General features: G+C 39.9%; 2 protein-coding genes across 12 annotated transcripts in view; both read right to left on the bottom strand.

The window, feature by feature from the left end:
- The window catches only part of LOC131447307 (sodium bicarbonate cotransporter 3-like), a 34788-nt gene extending 26676 nt beyond the window's left edge, over positions 1-8112 (bottom strand). For 8 of the 9 annotated variants that reach the window (XM_058619006.1, XM_058619008.1, XM_058619007.1 and 5 more), the window contains exon 1: positions 7948-8112. In XM_058619006.1, the coding sequence (XP_058474989.1) occupies positions 7948-7989 (42 nt within the window). In that variant the 5' untranslated portion in view covers positions 7990-8112. Of the gene's footprint in view, positions 1-2694; positions 2990-7947 lie in introns of those variants that run through there. The other variant, XM_058619002.1, reaches the window with a different exon arrangement.
- A 7298-nt stretch (positions 8113-15410) lies between these two features.
- eomesa (eomesodermin homolog a) lies at positions 15411-20243 on the bottom strand. 3 transcript variants are annotated; one of them, XM_058619013.1, is made up of 7 exons: positions 20161-20243; positions 18695-19016; positions 18086-18240; positions 17336-17457; positions 16972-17130; positions 16724-16785; positions 15411-16586 (listed from the first exon to the last, which is right to left on the bottom strand). In XM_058619013.1, exons 2-7 carry the CDS (start codon positions 18808-18810, stop codon positions 15836-15838), a joined length of 1365 nt encoding a protein of 454 aa, XP_058474996.1. In that variant the 5' UTR covers positions 18811-19016; positions 20161-20243; the 3' UTR covers positions 15411-15835. The 3 variants fall into 3 exon arrangements, with proteins under 3 accessions (XP_058474996.1, XP_058474995.1, XP_058474993.1); XM_058619012.1 differs by lacking the exon at positions 20161-20243 and having other exon boundaries at positions 15411-15747; positions 15871-16586; positions 18695-20100; XM_058619010.1 differs by lacking the exon at positions 20161-20243 and having other exon boundaries at positions 18695-20100.
- Between the last annotated feature and the right edge of the window lie 1315 nt (positions 20244-21558).

Here is a 21558-nt window from a genome sequence, read left to right on the forward strand (position 1 = left end):
AACTGCCAGCTGAGTAAGACAAGACAGTATATAGTGACATCAATCAGAGCTATTGACAGAATGCAGAAGTGTCTCTGGCTGCATCTGGTTCAAGTCTGGGTAGTGTATTTCAAAATTAAGAAGAAAAAATATCATCAAACTTGTTATTATTATAAAAGTGGTTAACCACTTCTCCTAGGGGGACACGTCACGTCCAATGTGTGAGTTTAGATGAACTGAGAGCTTGTATAAAGTCTGATGGAGGATATTGCAAATCCCCGTTTAGCCCGATTAAGCTCAAAATTCTTAGGAGAAAATATGTGGTTCAATAGAAAATGTTAAAGCACATGATATTCAAAGGCAACATCAGTTTGGATAAGGGCCAGATCAATGAATGATGCCAACATTTATCACCAGCTGACTGAACATCATCATGATAACCAAATGATTAACACATTAAAAAAATAAACAACTAAAAGCGAGTGCAGTCATTGCTGTAACTGCATCTGAGGATTTTCTCTGGTATTTACAACAACTTAGACCGTAAATAAAAAACACACTTGTGTTGGGTATAATATGTGGGTGGGGATTTACAGTTCGCATGAACTTTTAAGAGTTAACACAAGGTTTACCATGTGTCCATTCTGTAATCTAAGCCTTTATTCTGAAAATATATGCACTGAAAGAGAACTCAGAGAAATTCTGTTGCTGAAACTGACAATTAACTGACGTGTTTTTGGTTTGAAAAACAATAAAACAATTACAAACGATACATAATACTTTAACAGTATGAAAAGGGGAAATATAGTATAAAATATAGAGCATTTTTTGCATTTTATTCTCACCTTTATAATCACATCTCTCACATTTGTGTCTTAAAAGTGTCTTTGTAACAATTTGGTGATTAAAGACAACGTCCACATTATCACCAGGTGACTATTGTTAGCTTAAGGCAGCTCACAAATGTAGGTTTTTGCCTCAGACTAAAGACGTTTTCAGACACTAGCGACTGTCGGTGGAAGATTTTCGTTACTTTTTTCAAACTAATATATTTACTAGATTTTTGTACAATACTGAATAGTTTAGAGTAAAAGAAACAAAAACAGACTAATGTTTGACTGGTGTTACCATGCTTAATGTGACCTAATTCAGTAGAGAGCATATCATCAATGCAAAGCAAGCTGTATAGCATTTGACTTAGTCTTAAAACAATGTAACACTTCAATAATTATCACAAAAGGAAACAACTAAAATAGCCATGTCGCTGATTTATTCTGTATGCAGATGTTCATGGTATGGTTATTTTAGATACTTAGATACCTGCCTTATCTAAGTCAATGTCTTATGAGCGTTCAGGTTTTAATGACCAAGTACTTCTGTTTAAATCCGTGACACACTGAAATAATTGTATTAAGCGGTGACAGGATGTGAGTGCATCACTTCTGTAAAGTGTGGTAGAGAAATAGTCACAGAGCAGGCAAACCCAGACAGATAGACAGACGGTGAAAGACAACCAGCCACTGAACAAGCCAGCAGGCCTGGTACTCTATAATCTCTGTTTCTTCATAGCCTTGCTTTGCTGGGAACTGTTCCAGTTAATAGATACTGACATGAGAGAGGTGTTACATTGTAAGAGACCTATCCCTGGAAATGACTGAATATTGAATACAGTCTCAGCACTGCCACACACACACAAAGCACAGATGAAACATTCACACACAGTATTTACTGCCAATTATTTTGTGGAACTAATTAAATGCGGTCTAAAAACAAATATATAAGAAACTATTGATGACTGCAACTGTATGCACTGCAAGTATAGGTTAATATTGTCAAATTTCACAAAGGGACGGACATCTCATGATATTTAACAGATGCCAGAAGATAATTATATAATCTAATCAGGCAGTAATATTTTGCTGAGTTTTGCATGCTAGCTGTTCAATTACATCCCTGCAGCCTGACTATATTTGAACAAGGCACTACTAAGAGGGCAGTAATTATACAATGCTTCCTCACACGAGCGAGTTAGATCTCCAAAATGTGAAAAAAATTTGGTTAAGACATTTCACCTTTGAGAGACATAAAAATGGAATGAAAAGCCAAATCTAATTGGTATTCCCCAACATGCACAGACTTTGCAAACGTAAACACAAAGATGGAAACCAGGTCCTCTTTACCCCACAAATATTTTCCTCTGTATTTTTGCGGTGTGCTTTCAGTTGAAAGGCAACAAGCATTCTATATAATTTCACTTCAGTCAATAAGCATAATCTCCATTAACAGCATGCACCTTGTTTGGATTTAGTGGCAGCACCCTTCAATCCCTTCTCATTTCTCTCCTCTTCTCGTCTCCTTGTCCCGCTTCTTCAAGCAGCCATAACTGTCTCTGTCCCTTTTCCTCTCATTCCTGCTCCTTGAGGCAATTCAAGAGTGGAGAGGAAATGTTTCTATTTCAACGGGCAACAATAGCATCCTATTCACTCATTCACACATCTCCTGCTTTCTTTTTTCCCCCCTTTTGGTCAAATGTGCAGGCCACCTGCCCTATTCATTAGCATAGACCACTGTTTCACTCTGACCTAAAGGAACACATGAGGACAAACCAATACAGACACAAACACACCAATAACACAACACACACAGAGCCACTCTGTGCACACCGCAGGAGTTGGGAACACAAGACGCACACACACACAGGAGCACCAGACGTACCTTAAGCACATCCTCCCCGTCGCTCTGTTCATCCATTTAGACTAAAACATCCACAGGGCAAAGGCAACAGGGATTTGAGCCAGTTCTTTCTTTCGGATGGTGGTCTCTTTTGTAGAAGGCGTGTGTGTGAGCCAAGCACCAACAGAGATTCTGTCGCACTCGTCTGTTACCTCTTGCTCATCTTTTTATACAGAGAACGGAAGAGAGAGAGAGAAAAGGGAGCGAGAGAGAGAGCAACATACTGCTTCAGAACACACAGGGCTCTGCTCTTCCCCGACAGCCCGCTCTTTGCTCGGCAGCCAATCCCACCATGCCACCATGAATATTTTATTCACCAAGCCAAGAGCTTAAAAACACACGCATATACACACAGAGGACATACACGCACACATTTGGAGGACACACAAGTGCTCACCCACTGAGCTATTCAGGTCACAAATGAAGAACCCCCACCCCCACCCCCACCCCTCAGTACAGATACATAGAAACAAGCACACGTGTGGGCTGGGCATTCCTTAGAGGGAAAACAGCCCAAGCAGACACGTATTCATCAAGATTCCAAATGACTTTGATTTGACATTGACGCTTTCCACACTACCCTCAAGACACTGCAGACGTCTTTTAACAACGAGCAATTTCCATTTCTCATTTGTTGCCTTTCCATCGAAAAACTGATACACGAGTAGGTCAAGAAGATCTCAAGGAAACGCTGGATCAAATCCCATGAGCACAGCATCCCTAACAACATCATTCAGCTCTAAAGAGATTAACCACAAAACACATACTCAAAAGGTCAATACAAAGCTAAAATTAAATTTTATGTGGTAATTAAATCGAAAGGGTGACATCTAAAAGCAAAACCTACACTGAGCATAGACATCAGGTGTATTAAACCAAACATTATGCACTGTTCCAGGGGTGAGGATCAATTTGTCCATTACAGGCCATTTTAAATTTGAGGGCAAAACCACACACCACATATAAAGACAAAAAGTGAAGCCAAAACAATGTGATGATAACCCACTAGTGGTTGGCTGCGGTACAAGTTGTAACCATATTCCCTGCGTGTGAGCAGATGGAACATGGGCCATATTAAAACCATCAAAGCGCTCTTAAACATTTAATTCCCAAATGTCATCGGATATGAATTTGATATTTGAAGTTAAATAAACATGGTGAGACATGATTGACATACCCATGAGTCTATATCACGGATGTGGAAGATCATGTTCACTGAAGTACTGGAGACTGGCTATAACTGCTCACCTGTGCAAGAATGCAGCACCTTTATCTTGGATATTTTAGATTCTTTCTTGCACAGTGTAATGCAGACAAATGTTAATCTTTCCACAAATTCACTGGACTAAACTTCATGACTTAAGTCATATAGTGTTCAAAATAACCTGGCTAAAGTGATGGCTTGAAGCACTGCTGGTTTTGATTGTGAGTTTGATGAAGTTGCTACCAGTTACTTGCTACATCAGGTTGTTTTTTACCCACTAATCTTCCCACACACATCATGAAACAACAGATAGTCTACATTTTGTGTGCCATCAGTGTTCCACTCTTCAACACAAACTACGGAATACAATGAGTCACTAGCTGGAGCTACAGCACCACCAGATGACACCCGCTACTAATTACTGGACAATATAACCAGGATAGTAGAATGTGATGCATTGCAAAAGCAAGAACGTTTAGGCAGTTTTTGTAAAAAAAAAAAAAACTTAATTCCAACTTAATTTTTACCAGGGTTCAGCAGGATGTTCCAATTCTAACTTGTAAAAATCTAAATTACATTTATTGGCAAGGAACCTTGTATTAAACGGCTCTCATCTCTTCCAGCAAAAAGTATTTAAAAGTTTGTGCCATGTTGTACAGTTAAATCGCATCAACCCTCGTGGACATTGATTCCAACAGAAAGAAACATACAAGTGTTGTGTTTTGGAGGCAAATTAGCCCAAGTCTGGATAGAGTGCAAATGAATTACTTTTATTGTATTAACATAAGTATAGCTCAACAGACTGCCACTGAGGCTGGTTTAGAGTAATTGCCCATTCAAACCCATGCTACACAAGGAGTTAACTTCATAAAACACCTACTAAACCTTTCAGTAAATGCTAAGCCAATAAAAACCCTGGTCAGAGGGTTTATGTAGGCCAGACGATAACCCTTGTTTAGTAGTGGGACAGTGGGCTACATAAATGCCTCAATTCTAGGCAAATGAGCAAACATTTGACATTAGATTTAATGAACGTTCAAACTGCGTAGCATCGGTTATTCATATTTAAGTTATAACAATGAGTAATGTTCTTACTAACTGCTGGGTTAGACACATTTATTTAAAGAAACCCTTTAGAAAATAATGCAAACTGGGAATGAATATTTACTGATCTGTCGTGATAAGACGTGATAGGATAGAAAGGATTTACTCTTTAAAATGCATCAGAAAACTGCAGTGACCACGTCTGTAACACAGAGGCACACATAGGTTAGTTAAACATCCAAGTCAAAGCCCAGTAAATATCCATTTATAAATATGTTCTGTGGCTCAAAAGGCATCAGAACATCCTTTCAATTGCATTAGGGTTTTTTGGTACGTTGGTACACCCATGTTTTCACTTTCAAAGTGACATTTTTAAACTGTCTGTAAATAGCATTCATTTCCTGTTAAAGCCAGATGCATATTTTTAAAAACATGTGCACACGAGCTGAATGTTTACTGGGGTGTTTATTTTGATGGATAAACAATAACAAGACTTTATTAGACTTGAAGCAGTTTCCTTTAGTGAGCACATTGCTTTCCATGCCCGGGGATGAGGTAAGCAGCTGGCTAACAGTTCCTTTTCAATGAACAGCAAGAGGTCAGATTTCCACAGTCACATGCGCACGGTGCATGCACACACACACATACAGTACATAGCTAGGCTCACAGACACGGAAGTAGACAACCCTACACCAGCAATGACGTCAAAAGGTGAGGCTGTATTTTAAACTTAGCTCTGTGCCCACTTTCTTTTTGGGGGGCTTTTATAAACATTGCTGAGTGTCTAATGCTCATCGTGCCCAGTATCTGCAAAAGTTACACCCAGCACACAGGATGTGGTGGATCTCCACTGGCAGTTAAGACAACACATACACCAGTCAGACACAACATTAAAAACAGGGATCTGTTGTAGCTAAACAGTGTAAGTGAAATTACCAACCACAAAAGAGTGACGATAAAATCTAGTTCATGAAAGACACAAACAACTTGGCACATACAACTCATGATGGACTTAAAATAAGTAGCATGAAAACGGTAAAAATTGTGGATTTCATGGGAGAGAGGACCCGCTTGTGATGTAATCTAAAGGTCTCATTAAATTGAATACACAACAGGTCTTAATTAATATCAGGTAATAGATTTAGGAAATCTATAATCTACTATTATAAATACAGAGTTCCAGTTCTGCTGATAGATATCCCCTAAATCCCACATACTGGGCTTGACATTCATACTTTGATCCTCATCCTTGGGTTTACACTGATCAGCCACAACATTAAAACAGACAAATAGTTTTAACTTACTGGCTCATTAATGAAGGATAGAGTTTGGTATTATGTAACGTACCATAGCACTTTGATTATCATCTCAGCCTCTTGTGTACTTTTCCACTCTAACTTTTCCTCTCTTTTCACAACAAGAATAACTTGGAAATGTCGCACATGAACATCTGGACACATATGATAAGCAAGTGAGTGCATTTAATTAAGCCACTGTGCCAGCAGATCTCATCATCAGGCCACATATGATCTAAAGAAATGACGAGTAAACCTGTTGAACGTCAGGATTAATAACACAGAAATGATTCATGGCAATCAATTACAGGCACACTGCCAACAAGGAATACTTAAATGCACTCACAATAAGCCAATTGTAGTCAATTTCATTATTGGTGAAATCATGGAAAATAGTTAATATTTCATGCGAGTGACTATGTCTAGCTCACCAACATACAGTCCTAGTGGCTTACTTTGAAGTGCCAGAAGGAGCAGCCAGCATCACTCCAGTTATTCCAGGAGCCCATGATTCATAATGAGCTTGTTTAAGATTATTGTTTATTGTTTCATAAAACAATAACTGAATAGATATATCCCTCATGTCTCAGTAACATTGCAACACTTTTGTGTCATTGTTTAGTCGGGTAATCTCTCCTAATGTTGGTAACGTGTGTGTGTGGAACATTACACTTTGTGTAGCCTTTAATGTTTGTTGTTACATGAGTTCCGTGGTTCTCAAACTTTTTATACCAAGTCACTGAGAAGATATTGAGCTCTCAAAGTAACACCATTACCCCCAACAACGTTAAAATACAGTGGCGTAAATAGGTCGCGCAAAGCCCGCTACAGGAGGCAGACTTATTCCCAATGAGATAATTTGCGCTCTCCTCATCCTCACATATACTTCACACACTGGTATAGTGACATTACATAAAGATGGAGCGGGAGATAAGGTGACAAATCATTATTTAATTTATTTATTTATTTTGCTATGTGTTTCACTTTCCATTCAGCTCCACTCTGATCACATACCCAGACAAGTACCACTACAGGAAGCTTGTGTACTATTGGTGGTACATGTACCACAGTTTGAGAACTGTAGTGTTATCCGTTCTCTCTGTAGCAGTGCAGATATGGAAGATTTTTGGAACCCTTAGAACAACTAAATGTATATTAAGGACAGTCTTCTCCGGGGTAAGTATCGCGATAATATGAAGAATCGCAGTTACTTTGTTTAGGACAGTTTGCGACAGTTCCCATAGAATAGGTTGGCTACATAGTACATCTACTTATGTTAACATTCAGGTCATTAAAGCTCTTTATTGGTCTCATTTGACAGCCAACGGTTATTGTTCACATTTCGCAGCTGTTAATAATAAAAGTTCGTGTCTTTACTGAGCACTTCCTCGAGAGCGAATGAAGGGAAATTCACTAACTAACGACAAACCTAAGCGAATCTGTAACAATTTCCTCCAAAACATAAACTTCATTGAACCCCAAACCAAACACCTGAACATAACTTTTGTCCGTGCCACGTGTCAGAAGCAGAAAGCCGGCTAACAATGGCAGCAGCCGGATGGTGCCCCCACTGACTCCCAAGCATCCCTCGTACTTGTGCCGCTGCTTGGCAAACAAGGGACAAACACCCGGACAAAGAGCCACAAAAACCATTGGTGGAATAACGGCTAACTGTGCGGGGTGGGGACTTACTGTTCTCAAGAGGGGTCTCATTTGCTCCGAGTACTCGTCCATTTCACCTGCCGCCGGTCCTTATCTCCACCGTGTGTTCTCACTTTGTTTTATCGGACCGGTAGATGTGCGTGTGTACGTGAGTGAGACCGAGCCGGGTGACACTTGTCTGAACACAGAGGACTGGCTGTGCTTCCCCTGACGACGCGGTAAGGACACGCCTCTAAAATGATTGACAGTAATTGACAGCCAATGCGCTTTCAATACCCGGCATTTTCAACGAATCACATCTAATGACGTATAAGTAAGGGCGGGGAATACGCCTTTGTTGCTTCAAAGTCCCAAGTTGGGAGGACTTGGGACGACTTGTGCTACAAATACTACACTTTTAAAACACTACATATATATATACATACATACATTCATAATAGAGTTTATATTGTTTATAATTATTAATGATAATAATAAAAATAATAATAATAACAATTATTCACATTTGTGGAAAACAGTCAATATGTAAATTATATTGTCTATATTTACATTTGGAGCCTTTTGGGTTCAGGAAGCTTCAGGAAAGTAAAATCCAATTTGCAAAATGCTAAACCGTAGTCATTACAAACATCACCGCCCATTGATTGAATTATTAAATATCATAAAATGCAATCAGTAAAGCCGAAGTCTGAATGAAATAACATACTACGTGCCTCTCATCATCCAACAAACGTTTGACTCATGGCTCATCGTTATCCATCTTCTATAAAACCACATGCTCATCATGTGTGAACGAGAATTGTGTAATGACACATTTTGACCAGCAGATGGCAATGCTGTATAGGTCACTTTTTTGAAGCCATGTAAGAGATGTGCAAAGCACAACATTCACTTGTCTTGGCTATATAAATTCCTGTTAACAAACTTTTTATCCCTCAAAAATAAAAAATATGTGTACAAGACACAAACCTTCAGTTGTAAGAATGCATTTTGAATTTTGGCTTGAAGATGTGGTAGATCATGATGTTAGTGCACGTGGGAACAATCTTTTTGTTGGCAATTTCCTATAATGACCAACCCCTTAAAGCTATAGCATAACCAAACATATGGTGTTTAATGTATTATAAGTGTCTACCATAATTAAAATAACACCCTCATAAATGCAAAATCACATTTAAATCCCAATCATAACTTATTTGCATATAAAAGTATCTACTAAGCAGACGTGTATAAGAAAAAAAAATAGGCTGGTGTAAGCAGCAAAAGTAGTCTGTTCTTGCAGAAGACTTAATCAGTGTCTTCCTTTAAATAGAGCCTATTCCTCATCAACCCAGCAACCTCTGGCATAATCACACGGCAGTTCAGAAATAGAACTGCGAGGTGGGAGAGCAAACTATCACCTCTTAATTGTACCCGGAGTCTTAAAGATGCTGAGAGCCCATTAGCGCACAAAGACGTGTTCTGTGTATCGCTCCTAAAAACATGCATCTACATAATGCAGCTGGGAGATGAGTCAGAATTTAGACAAGTGGAAGAAGCACCACACTGGTATCCACCTGTGCTGGGAGTCACATAAAGAGATGCAGGCTGCAAGGTGCGGTGATGATGAGAAAGAAAGTTTTCTCTTTCAAAGGTTTGATGGTGGAGAAATTGTTCTAAAAAAACAGGTGACACTGCAAACTTTGGTTTGTAACTTTGAAACATAAACAAATTTATATCACTATCCATTGTCAAATGAATTCACACAATGCTGACTGTGTGTTTCTCAGTATAGTGGTGTTAAGATCTTGTGTCACCTGGTGACATTCCCACGTTGCACACAGAAAGTGATTTGTTGTATGTCAAGACAGACGGCGGCAACGGCAGCATTGCACAAGCAAATAAATACAAGGCGTAAATGCTTCCCCTGCTGCTGTATACGCTGTAAACGCTCCCTCTGTCAGGTCTGATTGTATTTTCTTTATACAGAGAGAATAAAATCTTCAATAATAAAACACTGTTCCTGTTCATGAAGACCAAACAAAGGCAGAATAATAACATCAACAAAAAAAAATCACAAAAAGTTCCACACTTAACAAAGGCAGATATTTTTCATTTCGCTGTGAGCAGCAGAGAGAGGCGACAGATTGGACAGTTTAACATGTTAGGTGCAAACCACCAAAAGAATATTGATTGTGTCCCAGAAGCTATACGAGTTAGGACTTCTCTGTTCCCAGCAGACCGAGCGGCTGTTGTCTCTTTCTCTGGAGGTGAGGCCTTCTGAAGGTGCCAGGAGAGACGGAAGAGAATATGAAATTCCCAAATCTGTTGGAGCGCTCCCCTCAAAGTGCCAATGCATTGATTTTGATGATAGATCTTTTCCACCTGGCTGCCTCAGCATGCCCTACTCCAAACATTGCTCTCAAGACCAGGGTCTTACGGGAGCCTTAGTGCCCCCGAATCCTGTTCAACTCCTCAGGGACTCTACCAAGGAAAGGGGGGAGGGAGTAGAGGCCAGTGACCAGCATGGTGTACCCAAATCGACGCAGGGTTGGGTAGACAGTGGGAGGGGCCGATTATGGTCAGAAGGGGAAAGAAGGGGGGGTGCCTGGCCTGTTGAGGTACATCCCACTGGCCTCCAGAGGGAACACGGGGGCTTGAAATCAATGTGCTGTTAAGTGCAGCTTAGCCGCAGGATACTCTCTTCATCATTATTCATGCACCAGTGAGTCGGGATCCTGCCTGCGTGCCGCACACTCCTTCTGGGGGCACGAGCACGAGGCCCTTCCACGCCTCTGGTTCCTCTCACCTCTGTACTTCCCTGCCAACACTCAACGCCTTTTTTCCAAACAGTTGTGGCCTTGCTAACTTGAGACTCATCTCTCGCCAGACTCTTACTCTGGGAGACCCGTGAGCATGACACTTATATACTGTAGTCGGCCCAGTTCCAAAGGAGTCAGTGAGGTTATATAATACATTGCGTGGTGTACATTAACACCTGGGGTGAGCTGAAAGCATCATTAGGACTGTCAGCGTCCACGACCTCCACTCCATATACAGTGCAACGAGCATATGCTCATGATAAACAACAGCATGCGCTTATTCAACCAGTCTAATTGAGATTGGAATCTCTTTTACAAGAGAGACCGGCAAGAATCAAAATATTAAATCAAGATACAACTAGACACATCTATCACACATACAGAAAAAGAAATAGTCAATATGCAATAAAAGAATAAAAGGAGGCACAGTAATGAGAGAAAGAAATTCAAACAACAGTTCAGTTCTGGCTCTGTGGATTGACATTTGCAGAGTATTGTTTAAGTTCAGGCCATGATGAGTTTAGTTTTAATTTGAAGGGTTTCTTTGTAACTAATATTCACACTGAAGAAGCTGAAACAATCAGAAATCTTGTTTTTATCATGAAAAAAGCTTCAAACCGATTAATTAATTATTTAGCAATGGATTAATAATCCATTAATCGAGTAATTGTTTCAGCTCTAGAAACAATCCAAGTAAAGATTTGTAGACAAGCGTCACCCAGTGAGTAAATCTAAGGAGAGGGAAAGGTGACAGCTGCATGTACATGATTTGCAAGATTAAAACTTGTAGTGTGCTTTAGTTAGTTTCATAAAGAATGTTAAACTCAAGCTAATTAAACTGACTCCTCAATAAAGAATAAAAGTGGTCAGTGTGGTGAATGAAGTGTGTGCATAATAAAAACGCTCCCGCAGGAACAGCTTTGAAGTATTTCTGTCTTGATAATCATTTAACACATCGGAAGGGAAAATACAGTGTGAGGCGAAAACATAATCACCGTCTCCGTCTGTCTGTCTGTAGGTTATGTTCTTTTCTTTTTTTTGTAAAAGGGAATGTCTTAAAAATAAATTGTTGATCCATGCAGACGCACATGTGCCCGTGGCTGCACATTCAGTCAGTGAGAGCAGTAATAGTGTGTGACTGAAGGTGAGGAAACAGCCTCAGGCCTTCATCCGTGTTTTAGATGTCAGCCCTCCTTGGGTACAATGTCTCCGTAGCCTCTTTGGCCTTTCTTACATGAACTTTCTACATGGTTAACGATGGATGGCCTGAGGGAAGGACAATCTCTCACAAACACACACACACATGGACAGCAAAGTTTTACTCATTCACTCTCAACCACTGTTTTTGTCTATGGACCTTTTATGACTGACAATCAAATAGAACTCATGTAGTATTTGACGTTGTAAGCCTCAGTCGAGCACAGTCATTTCTTATTCAGGTCTTATTCCAATGCACATATCTCCTGTAAGTTAACATGGTCTGAATATGTGGAAGCATGCTGTAGAGGTGTCTATTGATCGCTGTACTTCTTGCATGAATGCTTGGGGAAGACGCAATCTATCGACTTGTTGCCGGATTTGGCAGCTGTCAGGGTTTCGCCAAAGAATCATCCTTTCAAAGGTCATGGAATATCTATATATAACATTGTGTGTTTACTGTTTACTGACCTGCAGAGACTGACTGATGATGCTATCTGTAGTTTACATACAAGTTGCAGTGTTCAATAACCTTGTTACTGCATGGACCGGAGGTTTTGATTGGTGGATGACAGGGTGATATGGCCTCAAAGGTTATTACAATTAAAAAAACATGTTTCACAAACCTGAGGTCAAACAATCAAAGAAATTATACCTGTGTTTTATTGTTCAATTATATTGAATTCCAGTGTTGCAATGTAACAAATTACAAATACTTTGTTACAAAAAGTACAACATTTACATATCTGTAATGTAATGTAATGTAATGTTATATCTGCACTTTGTTATTTATATTTCTAGCAACTTTTACAATTACTCCACTACATTTCCTAAATAAATTGTGTACTTTTACTCCAATGCCAAATAAAATCAGCGGAAGAAGAAGAGTTGGTAAATGGTTTGTATTTATAGAGCACTTTTCTAGTCTTGATGACTATTCAAAGCTACTTTACACTACAGTTTTTGCCATTCACCCATTCACTCTCACATTCATGCAGCACATTTTCTATTACACATTTGTTATACCCATTTACGCACCGCAACGTAGGGGCAACGTAGGGTTAATATAGACTAGTGAAGTCGGGAATCGCACCAACAACCTTCCAAGACGACTGTACTTCTAAACTTAAGTACATTTTATATAAGAAAATTACTTTTGATCATTAAATACAGTAAACATCTTATACTTTAAGACTTTTACTCACAACATAATATTGTAAAAGAAAGATACTTGTATCCCTTTTAGATACTTTATACAAGATTTATTATTGTTATTAAACTATTGCTGAGCTTTATGACAGAGATTACATATGAATGAATAGCAGTATTACACATTTAAGATGTGTGATATGACATTTGCAGATCTGGCAGAGAGAAAGAAAGTTGTAGTAACTTCTTTTTAATAAATGATATGCTTTAGTTATGATCACGTACATTTAAAACCCTTTATTCTCTCTAGAGTTGGCACTTAGTGTGTCTGATGTCCACTTCTCAGTTACACTCAAACAAAGATTAACTGGGGTCAAAAAACCAAACGGCGAATAAAAATATCATCGGATGCCTCGAAATACAATTTGCTGACACGCGCAAGTGCAAACATTTCTATTCATCAGCCTCAAATCCCCCGAAGAGCCTTTTTCTTTACAGCTTTCATGAGAGGCCAGGGCAATCAAGCACTCTACCTTGTTAGGAGGTGTTAATTGGAGTTAGTCAGACTCCTCAGTTTGTCAAGGAGTCTGACAACAGAATTAATTAGAATTTGTGTATGTAAATCAATTCAAATTGGGGTCCTTGTGGGGGAGGATTTGAAGTATTTTCACTGAGAAAAAACAGGTGCCGAGAACACGAGCCAAGAAGTCTCTGTGTGAATCTCATGACTTCTCTTTTTGTGGATTTCGTCTTCACTAATCCACTTTTGGAGAGGCCATAGATCCATTGTATAAATAGACGTGTTGAGCTGTATGTTGCCCTTCGTTGGATGGATGATGGACAGTTTTTTTTCTCCACTTTTCCCGTGTTCACTTAGTTAGTACATGTGCCTCACGTGTGGCAGTGTTACTTGGGTAAATAACAAGACGTGTTAAAACACATGGCAACAACAGACGGAAAAGCAGGACCACGTTCTTTTGTGAGCAGCTTCACCTTAATGACTCGTGTCATGTGAGACGTGTAAATCTAAAAACTTCAATCACACTTAACCCACTTGAATCGGCGTTACATTGTAACACTTATTTGTAGTTTGAAAGGCACTTCTCTGTTGTTGTTTTTTTGCCGTGGCATCTGAGGACTCAGAAAAAGTGGAATGACATGCGCAGACCTCCGTCAAGTGTTCTTCTCTCATGAAGCAGCACTAAAATTAAACGTTTTCTTCACGGGCTCATGCCTCACTGCTCCACAAAGGTTTATGGAAATTGGTGTAGTAGTTTTTTTTTTTAAACAAACACTGGTGAGAACAAACTTATAGGCATAAAAAACTATATCGACGGAGCCTTTAAACAGAAATCCCTCTCTACATATACATAAATGCCATCATTTTCTTTATTTGTTATTTACTTCCACATGTTTCTGGCTGTGTTTGTCTATTTTTATGTGAGCACAATAACTAATAAATCAATAAAATGAAAGTTTCTGGGGATGTAGGTTATAGCCCAAGGAAGAAATTCTATAATGATTATGGATCAGGATTTATTTTAAGAATAATTGTTAACATTGGTTTGCCAGTGGCATGCACAGACATTTCAGGGGGCAGGGGCTCAAGTGAAAAAAGGGCACCCCTCTTAATCCTTAAGTGAAATAAAATTGCATGTTTAATTGAGATGTGTTGCTTTGGGACACTTACAAATATAATATATACATTTTGAATAAAAGCGTATAATGGGGCTTTACCTGGCAGAGGGCAAACGAGCAGGTGCTTGACTGCCTGTGCACGCCCATGGTTTGTGCTATCTCTGATTGTAAGTGGTTGCATATGAACTCCTTTTAAGCCTAAAGTCATTCTTGCAATGTAATGATGATGGCAATGGCTTCATGTGAGACTTGCTAAGGATAATTGATTACTTCTGTCATCTTGTCAAACTACAAATTAGGTGAAACTGGCTTTCATTTATCGTATCCCACTTTGTCCCAATGAGTTATTCAGTAGCACGGTTATATTTCTCACGCAGCCCGCCGCAGTGTCAGCTCGACAGCAGCGACCACTTAGGGGCCTCCACTTTAGAGGCCCAAATTCCTGGCCTCCAAAACAAGCCATAAAATACAGTAGGTTTAACAATTCTCACTACTCACTATGCACATTTACTGCCCAGGCAGATATGCACAATTTACTTTCAATCTAATTATTATTTATTATAATTATTATAATTGAAACACATCAGATTCAGCTTATTTAAAGCTCCTGCTGGAACTACTGTGCATTTTACATTTTAATTTATAGCAGGAAAAAAAAAAGAAAAAAAAAAAATTGTAATACATGAATAAAACATACAGAGAAAGACATTTGGACAATGCTTCATGAAAAGCCGTTTTATTATCCATTTAATACCACCTCCATGAAGACAATTTGTACAAGATACATCACATTTCTAAAGTGCACGAATACTGTACAACGAAAATGACTTAAATACGCAGCGAGAGAGAGAGAGAGAAAAAATAAAAAATAAAAATCACATTTGTGGGAAAAAAAATAAATTGTAAAAATAAATCAATAAAAAGGGACATGCTTTTTTTTTTTCAAAAACAACGATCACTATGCATGTTCAGGTATGTGAGAGGGACTGGCCTGGGAAAATAACCTTGTGCAGCTTGCTTGGGGGGGAACACTAAGCTTTGGCACCTTTAGAGAAAAGAGAAAAAAGACATTAACAAGGCATGAGAGCACTCGGTAAATAAAAGAGTTATATATCGTTTCAATAAATACAGTCTTAGGGGCTTGTGTAGAATGCATAATAACCCATGCCTTTTGGGTTGTCCTTGTACTCCTCCGTAGTCAAGTCCTCACACTTGATGGTCGGGGAGTTTTCTGTGCTTGAGCCCCCAGGAGACATCCTGCGCCTCTTGCAGACCATGGAGTAAACACCAGAATCACTAGAGTCCACTGATTTCAGCGACTGGGATGTCTCGATCCAGGTCGAAGCCGTCGGTGCGCTCTCGTCGGGCAGCTTGTCTTTAGTGGCCCCCAGCTGGTCCTCGGGGAAGGCTGGGGGGCTCGGACGAGGGGACCAGGGCAAACCTGTGGTCATCTTCCGCTGGTAAGTGCTTCTCGTGCCCCAACCAGCAGCCATGGAGGCGAAGGCCGAGTCTGGGTAGTAACTGAGGGCGTGGGACGTCTGCAGGGACAGGGGCTTTATGCCGTAGGACAGTAGGCTACTGGTGGAATAGTCATTGTCATAGGACAGATCCAGCTTGTTGGAGCCTGGCTGCTGGACGGGGGGCACGAACCAGCGTTGGGCTGAGGCGGCGGCGCTGGCGTCCTCACTCTGTGGGGAGAGGAGGCTGTTGGTTTGAGGAACGGCCCGTTCGCCCGTGTAGAAGCGGTTCTGAGGCAGGTTGTTGACAAACTGGTCCTGAAAGAAAGGCTGCATGGCATAGCGGGCCCCAGGCACAATTTGGGTGGAACGAGGAGAATCTGTAGGGGATGGAGTCAACCTGTCACTCTCTGGGGCTGTGTACATCCTGTTTAACAGAAACAAACATCCATACAGAAGGAACAAAAAAAATTACTGCTTGAGAAAATTCTGACATGCATACATCTCTTATGTGCCGCAGACAAAAACAGATCGACCACAGTGGTTGAAGTGTAAGATACGTACGAGTCATAATTGTCCCGGAAGCCTTTTGCAAATGGGTTGTGATCTATCTTCAGCTGTGTGATCTAAAACAAACAAGCAAACAAACAAGCAAAAAAAAAAAAAGAGAAAAGGTTATACTCCCTTTTAAATAATGCACATGATCTATAATATTAAAGCAAATAACTGCATTCATTATAAAAAAGAAAAATCAAAAGCAATAAAGAAAATAAATACAACCAATCAAACAAAAACACAGAGTTTAATCTTACGTCTGTGTTCTGGTAAGCAGTGACGGCTATAAACTGGTTCTCTGGGAAGGTGAAGGTTTGAGTTCTGGCCTCATTGCTCATGTCCTCCACTCCGTCCTCCGTCACCTCCACGATGTGCAGTCGCGGTTGGTACTTGTGAAGTGACTGCAAGACTATCATCTGTGAGGGGAACACACACACACACACACACACGTGATGGAATGCACGGTTTTAAAATTTACGTGGGAGCTTGCAAAAGTGTCTTTCAGTGACACTGCACCCAAATCATTTTAAAAGATGAAATAAATAAATAAATAAATAAATACCAAAAACAATGTTGATTACAATTTCACATATTGAAGTTAAGCAGGTGTCAATAGCTAACCTGTGTGTTGTTGTTGTTTGCTCCTTTGTTGTTGGTCAGCTTCAACTTGCCAAAAGAGATTTCTTGCCTCATCCAGTGAGCACCGGTGTTTGGGGATTCAGGGTGAACGTACATCTTGTTGCCTGAAGTTAAAAATAATGCAGTTGGTGAAATGACAATCGGACAAGCTTACACATGAGCAGATGGTTGTCTGCATTATCTTTAAAAAGAAAACGGAATAACATTCTTCTGAATAGTTTAAATTTGGAAGAAAACAAAAAACACTTGCTGTAAAAATAAGACAAAACATGATTGAGATTAGAAAATAGCAGCTTTAAAAGCTTATGATTTTCCCTCTACATAATACATTTAAATATTTAATATTTGTAAAAAGGTTCATAATTTTCTAATTAAAGTATCAAATGAAAATTGAAAATCCTTTTATAATTTTAAAGTTACAATCCTTTAGCAATGGTTTGATGTTTCTTTTCCTAACACCCCCAGCAATTGATTTCAATTGTCCTGTTGCATTTTAAACTCTGAACTTCAAATATATATATTTTTTATTATGTATATATTATTTTTTCTATCTCCATAAAAAATGCATTTACTATTTTAGATTTTGACTATTATATTTGATCATCATGGCCCTGAAAGCATCATCTGCTGCACTCTTATTTATTTATTTATTTTAAATAAAAGGTATACATATAACATAAAACATGGCAGACTTAAATCAATTCTCTTGAATGCTAAACCTGGGAAACTCACCTTGCATATTATTGTCTGCTTTCCCACAGGTGACCCACTTTCCTCCCTGAAAGCGCCAGTGATTCGGATCAGCCAAAATGACTTCTACAAAGACGTTGTAATGTGCCGTGAGGTTCAGTCCAGTGATGTTGAAACTGAGGAATGGAAACATCCGTCTGCAAGAAGAGGAGGAAGGAAAGAAAACACAGAAAAAATATTATTATGAACAATAATAATAATATTAATTATTATTATTAATAATACTAATAATAATAATAATAATAATAATAATAATAATGTTCGCAAAGCAGGAAAAACCTTTGACAGGGATCGTCTTTGGATGAGAGCTTTTAAATGATTAAAATTCAATTTCTATCACTGCCACGTTTCGCCTGGTGGGTTAGAATTGCGCCTTCACTTCAACAGAAACGAAAACTTGATAGTGAAAGCGTGAAGAAGTGCGTAAAAGTGAGCTTTTAATCGTTTTTGTTACCTTTTACGCTCGTGCGTTTAATGTGTGAAAGAAAAAAACAAACGACATGCCGAAACAAATATATGTGGTCTAAAAATGCACTTTATATATTTGTTCAAATAAAGCATTTAATTCATCCATCAGCGTCCTCAGCTCACCTGCCCTGTTTGGTGATGATCATCTCGGTCTGGTGCCGGTGGAACTTGAGCCACAGAGGCCGGTTGCACAGGTACACCTGCGCCCTGGCTCCGGCGGCAGACCCCGGCAGAGACATGGAGCCGATGCCGGTCCCCGTCCCAGGATAGGAGGGGTACAAGCAGCCGGGACCCTGGCTGAACTGGTAACCTCCGCTGCTAAACTGGCTCCGGCCGGCGCACACTGACGAGGAGGAGAAGCCTGTGGGCGGCAGGACGGATCCGTAGTGAAGAGAAGCCGGGTATCTGGAGCTGCTGGAGCCTGTGTACACGGAGCCGCTCTGTCCTGCATAGGGAAAGAGGGAACAGGGACTCGCCATGTCGGTACTCGCCTGGGACGACGAGATGAAGTATCTGTCAGAGCCAAGTTCGTCTATGTTGTAGCGCCGACCGCTTGTTAACTCGTCCTCACCGAGCACCGGGGAGCCTTTCCTCCCATCGGGCCCGGCTTTAGTGAAAGTGTCCCCCGCCTCCCCCAGCATCCCGTTCCCCACTGCGCTCAGGAATTTCTTCGGAGCGCTGCTCGACTCAGATTCCGTGCGCTCGACCTCTTGATAGTCAAGCTGCGACGATGCCGGCCTCGGGCTGTTGTTCACACTGTCCGACGACGAGAGGTTGTAAAAGGTTTTGGGTAGATTGATGCTCGCGCTGGGAAGGATGTTCTCTAACTGCATTGTTATTAGATGTTGCAATAAATTATAATAAGTATAATACTAATTTAAAAAAAGGAGTTTCAAGGGTCCAGAGAGGGAAAAAATCACAACAAACCACCAGCAGCGGCGCCCTGTTCGTGTCTGTCTGTGCGCTCACACACTCTCACTCACACACACATGCGCGCGCGCGCCTCCCTCCAGTAGCAGTGATGGAAGGAGGTGAAACCGTCTCCTCACCTACAGACTTTCAGATCAGACTATGGGCTGGACTTGCGCGGCTCTTATAAGATCCAGTCACACACACACACACACACAGTTACTGTCAGCGTTATGGGAGGAGCTTTATGGAGACGCATGCAGGAGAACCATTCCTGCAGCCTGTGTTTAATTCAATTACAAACAGTCTGGTAGATGCCGAGAACAACTCTTTTAATTTGATTTGATTTGATTTGTTTGTTCTTGCCTTACACACTGACAGCTCTAATCCCCCCAAAAATATTTTAAAAATCCAAATCCAACCCATAAACATTACATTAAAAATAAAAGTGGAAACGTGTCTGCATTTTGTTGCACAATTGAAGTGAAACACGAGTCAGAAACGTTCCTTTGTTTTTGTTTCGTTTTTACCTGAACTGACAAATAAAAATAAACAGAAATAAAAGTCTATCGCATTTTAATACCAGTTTTGAAAAATGCAAGCAGACATTCGGCTTTAGGAACACACACACACACACACACACACACACACATTCACACTGTCATATTATTTGTACTCACACTCTCCAACAGCACACGCAGAAACCTTCTCTCCCCACCTGCAAACACTCCAACACGTTTAAAAAAAAAAAAATCACATGTGCACCTTGTTTCCTGTAATTGGAATCTGGTCGCGTGCTCCACTTCCACTTCCACAAAAAACAAAAAATAAAACCGTCTGTGGCCTAAATTTAAAATAAAAATTCGAACTTGTAAAACCTCCCCTTTATGAATCATGTTTGTTGTTGTTTATTTGATTTAATTTCTGCTTAAATTACAAATGAATAAGAGTTACTCCCCCCGCAGTCTGTGGTTGACAGGGTTTAATATTCCTTCAGAATAAAATACATTTTATCCAAATATTTGTATTTCTCCTCTTATTTCTTCCGGCTTTTTAAATGCGTTTTTGCCTTTTTGTTGTTGCTTTAATTCATCTTTATTTTAATCATTATTTGTAGATAGAAGCCACATTTAGGAATCTTTTCTGCAATCCATATTGTTCACGTTATTTAATGGTATTGTTTTTTGTTTGTTTTTTAAATCCCTGACATACCATTGAATAAAGGAATAAGAAATAAATAATTGGATGTAATTTAGGCCTAAAAAGCAGTTTAAATTCATCTTAAGGCCCAAATAATTTAATGTCATTTCTGAAATGGAGAGACCTCAAGAGTGAGGAGGAGAGAATGAACATGATGTGTGTGGGGAGGGATGATCTATGACACTGGAAAAACAAGATGGAATTTAAAAAACAGTATTTATTTCAAACCCATCAATAATCTCTCTCTCGCACACACACACATACACACCTGCATTTGTGCTTCAGACATGAGATTTTGCCTCATTAGGACCAGGTTTTGGTCTTCATGAGGACCACTGGTCCTGGCAAGGTCAGTGTTTATGCCAGAAGAGGTCACAAATACAAGCACACACACACACACACAGTGAGAGCGAGAGAGAGGGAGAGAGAGAGAGAGAGAGAGAGAGAGAGAGATATTTAAACATGTTTCACAACAAATGTCATTAACTGTCTTCCTATAAATAAAGGAATTTCTTTATGATAACACGGACATAGCGCCCTCTAGTGACTGACCATGATAATCCATTTATAAATCCTCTTTATTTATATTAAAGTCAGTTCACAGTATAAAGGGGCTGCATGCAGTGCAGTCCATCACCTCGCTCTCACTTTTCCTTTCTCCACTTGTATCTCACTTTACATCATCTTCAACTGCAGTTAACTCAGCCGCCTGTGTGTGTGTATGTGCGTGTGCGTGTGTGTGTGTGTGTGTGTGTCCAGCCTGCTGCAGGGGGAGTAAGGGGGTGAGATGAATTTGGGGAAAATGGGGATACAGATCTGTGAAAAGCTGAGGGAGGATCTCGGCTGGAGGCAGATTGGCTCGTGTCATAAATGGAACA

Source organism: Solea solea, chromosome 20 (genome assembly GCF_958295425.1).
Source record: "Solea solea chromosome 20, fSolSol10.1, whole genome shotgun sequence".
NCBI classification, from domain to species: Eukaryota; Metazoa; Chordata; class Actinopteri; order Pleuronectiformes; family Soleidae; genus Solea; species Solea solea.